At 33.8% G+C, this 7,119-nt stretch overlaps 1 protein-coding gene across 1 annotated transcript; it reads right to left on the bottom strand.

The window, feature by feature from the left end:
• Nucleotides 1-592: 592 nt before the first annotated feature.
• On the bottom strand, nucleotides 593-5,858 carry LOC110933598. The gene is made up of 7 exons (XM_022176812.1): nucleotides 5,795-5,858; nucleotides 5,133-5,384; nucleotides 4,799-5,035; nucleotides 4,258-4,681; nucleotides 3,220-4,163; nucleotides 1,929-3,149; nucleotides 593-1,842 (listed from the first exon to the last, which is right to left on the bottom strand). The coding sequence occupies exons 1-7, from the start codon at nucleotides 5,856-5,858 to the stop codon at nucleotides 593-595; spliced, it is 4,392 nt and encodes a 1,463-aa protein (XP_022032504.1).
• Between the last annotated feature and the right edge of the window lie 1,261 nt (nucleotides 5,859-7,119).

Consider the following 7,119-nt stretch of genomic DNA (forward strand, 5'->3'; position numbering starts at 1 on the left):
ATATGGATCCTTGGAATAAAAGATCATGTACCAATATTATTACCAGAAATAACTGTTGATTCAATACTACATAAGAATGTGACTATACTTTAATGCGTAAATACTTCGTTATAAGTTTCTTCGCATATAATAAAAAATGATACAAATAACGTAAAGAAAAAAAAGGACAAAAATATAAAAGTCACAATCCATTGAATATCTCTTTATATACGACATTGGTTGTTTTATTTGTAGGCCTGCCATCATTGTCAAGTATTAGTAACTTGATTCCATCTCGTCTTGTAACCCTGGATAAAGCTACGTACAATTGACCATGTGTGAAAACTGGTTGTCTTAGGTACAACCCAACCTTAGATAGCGACTGTCCCTGGCTTTTGTTAATCGTCATTGCAAAACATACAGTTATTGGAAATTGCCTCCTTTGAAATGCAAAAGGAATCTTTCGGTCCGAAGGTACCAAATTGATTCTAGGTATGAATGTCCGAGAACCAATATTACCACCAGAAATTATCTCAGCTTCAATAACACGGCTGTAAAGTTTTGTGACCTTTAACCTTGTACCGTTACACAAACCATTTCGTTGGTCAATATTTCACAACAACATTACTGGAACGCCAACTTTAAGCACTAACCTATGATTTGGTAAACCAGACACTTTGAGACCATTGAGCACGTCAGGAGAATATATATTTTGCTGATCAACATTGCCATCTTCAGTAGGGCATAGACTGTCAGAACTAAGATACTCTTTTTCTTCACCAGGGAAAACTGCCAACAATCTGTCGTTAATCTCGTGAACAACCTCATTCTTAGGCGCAAGTATAGCTCTTGTACTAAAGTAATTAGGATCATTGTAATTATCCAAGATTGACGGATAAACAAAATCAATCAGGCTAGAAATTGGATCAGATATGCTATCAATTAAAAGCTCAGGTGGTATTTCAATTATTGCTTCTCCATCATTGGAACCACCAACATTTCCCTCGCCAACGTCCAACAACCATTTTGCAAAATTACTAATCTCTTCAACTTCAGATGATGGTCTTCCAACAGTTAACCTCATGTTTCTAGATAATGTCAACAACTTACACTTACTCGACAGATAAGAAGAACATAATGAGGCATTCACAATTTCTTGACGTCCACCGTTTGGAACAACAGGTAGTATTTGCCTAAAATCACCACCAAATACAATCACCTTCCCTCCAAATAAAACATCAGACCTGGATGGATTAGATATATTGAAAATGTCATGCATAGTTCTATCCAAAGCCTCAAATGCATGTTTATGAACCATAGGAGCTTCATCCCATATAATGAGTTTGGTCTGCTGTAGTAATTTAGCTACATCATCGTCTGGTTTTATATGACAAACGGAATCCTCATTAAGATTCAAAGGTATATGAAACCTAGAATGAGCCGTTCTTCCTCCCTCCAACAGCAATGATGCAATTCCGCTAGATGCAACGTTTAATACAATCTGACCTTTTGACCTAATTGCAGCAGATAATGTTTTCCATAAAAACGTTTTACCGGTCCCGCCATAACCGTAAACAAAAAATACTCCTCCATTGTCTCCATGAACTGCGTTCATAATTTCTTCATATACTGCACGTTGTTCATCCGTTAACAAATTCACCTGACCTTGATAAACATTTTGTAACTCTGTTCTGTCATAAGCAAGCTCTTCGTTAATCAATCGGCAGCGAAAGTTATCTAAAGATGAAGTATCCGGGTAAGGCATTGATAAAAATCTCCGAAGCGATGAATTATTCCGAGTTAAAAACTTCTCTATTTCGCATAAAACGTAGTTCTTTAGTTGCTCATCAGGAATTGATAAACCTGTGAAAAATCAAAACCACATATAAATTTAATGGTAAATTTTTTGTAACTGTCAAAAAACAATAATATGAAATTTATAATTTTACCTGAAACACGATGATACTTTGAGAATCTGTACAGAAAATCATCTGTCATATACTTCCATGTGCTTTCCCAGACAACTTCAGGTCTAGATAATGTGCTTGACAGTAACATGGTGGCGAATAAATTGCGAATATAACCTGCACTACCTGATATATTTGCTTCTTTGATGGCCTCAATATACTCAGAGTCGTCATCCAACAAACCAAGCGCATAGCAAGCATCTCTAAAAGTATCGTACACTCGACCATTAACTGTTTTAATATCATCAAACGAAGTTGGTCCTTTAACTTTGTTAAGAAGAATTCTTAAATAGTACGCTTCACCGGTAGAAGGAGAAACGGAATGAATTCTTCCAATTGTTTTTCCTTTTATTCTCGGAACCCATATACGCTTGTCAAGCTTCCAAACATAAAAACGCGGAAACTGTACGTATGTTAGTGTACGTGCAACATGGTCGTTAGGATCTTGATTACGTTGCATCCAAGCTAAAAACATTGATGAGTTCACAGATGGTTTGTTTAGCACTTGATTAATATCTTCATCTGGACCGAAACAAACTGTTTGTTGTCCAGGAAGATGGAAAGGAAGACGCATAACAGAAGGACTCCTATAATTAACTTCATTAGAAAAAATCCTCCAAGACGCTTCACACGCAGATATATACCTACAGTCATAATACTCTTTAATTTCATCATTTTCTGCTTGTTCGTTTTCATTGTTGCTCGGAACCACAGCAACTGTTGCTCTATCAGGACCTTTATTAATATACTTGAACAAATACTTTATTGACGCCGCTTGGTTGCACCATTCAACGTTTATATGCGCCTGATATCTTTTCAAAAGCTTTTTGTTATAAGGTACAACACTTCTATTGTCTAACTGAATTTTATTTTTTAAAACGAAGGAACCGTCATCTCTTCTTCTGTATAAGGGAAATCCGTTAGAATCCAAGGTTGAGTGATCTTGAAATTTCTTGGGAAAACCTTTTGAACATTTTCTATCAACCATACATGGAGAGCTCATTCTAGCATTACCACATGGACCGTGAATCATATGGTCTTTCACAAGCGTATATAGTTCCGGGTCTTGGTTTAAATCAGGGATTTCTGCAGAAATAAACTGATCAACATGGTCTACAGTTGGAAGTTTGTAATCATTCTCCATGAATAAGCACATATGTGCATGAGGCAATCCTCGCTTCTGAAACTCAATAGTGTAAACAACTACAAAAAAAAATAAAAACCTTGTAAATATAATTAAGGTTATTTTTAAAAAGTAAATTTATAAACATACCAGCAGAAGCTTTTCCAAACAAATCACGGTCTTTCAAATCTTTACAAATGGCATCCAGCTTTATTTTAAAAATTCGAGATAAAATATCAGGCCTATCCTCCGGATTAAGATTTGTGTCCTTAAGAAACCTTTGAACCTCCGGCCATTTGGGATTGCAGGTAATGGTTATAAAAAAGTCTGGATAACCATACCATTTACAAATTGCCATTGCGTCAAGATAGTTTTGCATCATATATCGTGACCCGCCTGTAAAGGAAGATGGAAGGAAAATACGTTTTCCAACCTTAGACAAATCTTGTTGGCCGTTATATCTTAGTTTCCGGATATTCTCATATGTATCAGACCTGAGATCTTGTTGCTGAAATCTTATAAAGTTAAGTCGCTCGCTCTCAATCATCGTATAAGCATCAACCAAAAACTGTTGGAATAAGCGTCGAGAATTTAGAATCAATGAAAACTGGTTACTACGATCTTGTACACGATACGCAAAAAACTCTCTCATTGTACAATTCGGACGTTTCTTGTTAGTAACATCAATGACACCCCTATGTGGTATGTCAATTCTGTAACCGTCGTCTCCATATGGGAACAAAATAGGATACTGAAGTGCAAGATAGGATGGATGCAATTCACTTATTCTTTTTAATGAACCTGTTTGTGTCTCGACAACGATATCTCTTTTCTCAAGTGCGTTATCGATATCTCCAACAATAAGAGCAGCAACCTCTGAGGAAGTAGGTAAGTTATAAGTCCGACCATCTTGTTCTCTTTTGCCAATAAGGCGAAGCTTTAAAGTGGTATAAGGATTTTGTTGGAAGCAATCTCTAACCATCCTATAAATTTTCACAAGCACATTTTCGGCATCAAACATTGCTTTGATTTGTTGTATCAGCTTATTATCGGTTTCATCTGAAGTGGATGATGAGGAAGCATTGTCTGAAGTCCTGTTTCATCAAATTGAAATATTAAGTAAATATACACTTAAAATAAATGTTATTAATAAAATAAGTTCATGAATGGTACCTAAAATCTGATTGCCTGTTTGCCAACTCATTTTCAGTATCGTATATGTATAACTGACAAAATTTAGGCTTCACTCCGTTTGGTGGCACAAGACTACCAATAGAATGGTAATTTTCACCACTAATTCTGTAGCAAAAAGGAGCATTACCAGTATTCACGGTTTGGTCAACCTTACCACCCATTGAGGTAAACGCGAACATAGAATTGTATCGTCGAATGTTCTTCAAAAAGTGCTTGCTTTCATTGTCATTTGACATGAATAGACTTTTATAATAAGGTGTCGCGGTTTTGTAATCCGGTAACACAACTTTGGCATAACCACAACATAACATATGACATATTTTGCCACCCTCTTTTCTTCCGCTTCCTTTCTCTGCGTCCCATAACTTTGCATAACAAACTTCACAAGTAATAACTTGATCACCGTGATCTAAATAATCTGTTAAAACATACAACATTATAGTTATATATACAACATTCATTACAATAATAAGATATACGTATTTAAGACTTATTATTTTTACAATATGTAGCAGTACTTATGAACAAACCTAACCTGTAGAAACACCTTTATAAGGATCTCGTACTACGGTTTCATCTGTGGTCAAGTCGATCATTGGTATAGGAGACGAAATACGTGCTTTGGATACCAACTTACGTTTGCCAGATGATAGCCTTTGCAAATTACGGTTCAATGATGATGTGCAGGTGGTTGATGTGATGCCAGTTGAAATATTATTCCCAATATCGTTTTTTGTCGTTGTACGATTGCTGGTACTACAAATATTGTTACCTGCTACAATTGACAAAAAAGCATATTAAAAATATCGATGCAAAACAATAAGAACATATTCCCAAATATATAAACATTAAGAAAAAGAAATACTTACTTGTTACAATACTTGAAAGACTTGAATTAACATTATTAGTCACCTCAGGAGTGGATTCAAAATTGTGAAAACCAATTTTGTTGACTATGTTATCAGATGTAACACACGGAGTGGAAGTGGAATTAATATTAGTGGAATCAATATTGAGGGATGACGATGTAGTTCCCACATTTGATTTCTTATTATCCAAGATTAATTTTCTTAATTTTCTTCTATGAGATGCCTCGTCTCGAGTAACAATTGGGAGGACAACTATTATAAAATCGTAGACAAATTGAAAAAATTATAATGAACAAACAATAACAAATCAAAATAGTTAGTTGTAGATAAGGAAAAAATAAGTCTCATTTTGTTAAAAAAAATATATACATAAAATAATACCATTCGTTATGCTTGATAAAGGTCTTCTGCCTCGTCGAACTTTTAAGAGACACAAAAAAAAAAAATTGAAGAATTAATAAAAAATTCTAGCGTAATAGTGAACTAAGTAAGAAGGTCTAAAATAATATAAATGGACAATAAAATAATTAGTGCTATACCGTTAACAATGTCGGAGGATGTGTTTTCATTCCGGTGAACTGCGTATAAAAAAATATACATCTCTATCTATATACTCAAAGAACTAAGAAGGTAAAAAAACTGTAAAACTTTAAATAACTTACCATGCTGAGTGTTTTCTTTATCAACGTCATTGTATACGGAGACAATTTTTGGTCGTTTAGGCATTGCTATGAATTTAGAAAAAGAATTGTTAAATTACATAGTTGGTATGTTGAAACACATGTTAAGTAATATTTAATCAATCAATCGTAAATAAAGATTCATATAAACAATTTAACAAAAATACTTACATATACAAATAAGATGCTAAATGATTAAATAACAATAGACAAAAATACAAACTGAACAAACTAACCAAGTTGAAATGTTGAATACCGAGGTTGAAATAATCAAGGGAAAATGAGTGTTTTGATCAATTCTTATTGAATCATCCAATACGAAATGAAAGGGGGATATAGAAATCACAAATTGGAAGAAGTCTTTAATAATATATAGAGATAGAGATAGAATATAAAAAAATGGAAATATATTCATGTAATACGTTAATTTTAGAAGTTTTTAAATTGTTATGATTATGTTTCCATAAATGAATTTGATTGCCATATATTAAATTTTTTTTAGGAAATTGAGATTTATAACATCTTTCAAAATAAATAAAAGATATGAACTGTGTAAATATGAAGATTGTAATTACTTACTATAATAGACATATAAAACACTAACAAAATCTAAAAACTATTACAAAATAAGTCATATTAGTATCATTACAAAAGATCTAAATAAAGTGAACCATGGGAAACGACGCAAATTTTTCATGTTCATAACCACAACCAACAAAAAAAATCCATTCAAAAGACTAACAAACAACTAACCAAACCATAGCTGTTTTAAACACACTTTATAGCAGTCTTCATTAGATTGAAGTTACACCGTTCAACACAATCTTCCTCTGTGAAGTTACAAATGTGAAATGCAACATGTGTCCAAACTGCAACTGGTTATCATCCATAAATTTCCTCCATCCATCCACAGCGTAACGTAACGTACAACGGTTTAACTCTGTCTTTGTGTCATAAACTTCAACATCACCATTCAAGTTCTGGACAGATATAGGTTGCAATCTATCAGACAGGCCGGCTCTATTAACAACCTCCACCGGAAGCCGCTTAATGCGTTGAAAGAATAAAAACTATAAGCAAATATAAACAATAATAAAAGTTTTAATGGTTGATCAGGTATAAAAGAAAAAGTACCAGCCTATATTCAGCTTTACGGCTAAAGTCGAAATATTCTGGATGAATGCCGATACGGGAAACTTTATTTGCCTTCGTTGAACCCTTCTTTGGATGCTACACATTTTTATCAACAGTTAAGCATTTCTTTGCCTTTTATAAGGAAAATAATGTACAATACAAACGGATATTAG

The sequence above is a fragment of the Helianthus annuus genome, chromosome 4 (assembly GCF_002127325.2).
Source record: "Helianthus annuus cultivar XRQ/B chromosome 4, HanXRQr2.0-SUNRISE, whole genome shotgun sequence".
Classification (NCBI taxonomy): Eukaryota; Viridiplantae; Streptophyta; class Magnoliopsida; order Asterales; family Asteraceae; genus Helianthus; species Helianthus annuus.

Excerpts from the sequence above, each read along its gene's own strand:
- LOC110933598 (XM_022176812.1), bottom strand. The coding sequence starts at position 5,858 with ATGCCTAAACGACCAAAAATTGTCTCCGTATACAATGACGTTGATAAA. Across the intron at positions 5,036-5,132 it reads TCTTTCAAGTATTGTAACAA|GTAACAATATTTGTAGTACC; the intron begins GTAAGTATTTCT and ends CAATTGTAGCAG. Across the intron at positions 4,164-4,257 it reads GAAAATGAGTTGGCAAACAG|GACTTCAGACAATGCTTCCT; the intron begins GCAATCAGATTT and ends TTGATGAAACAG.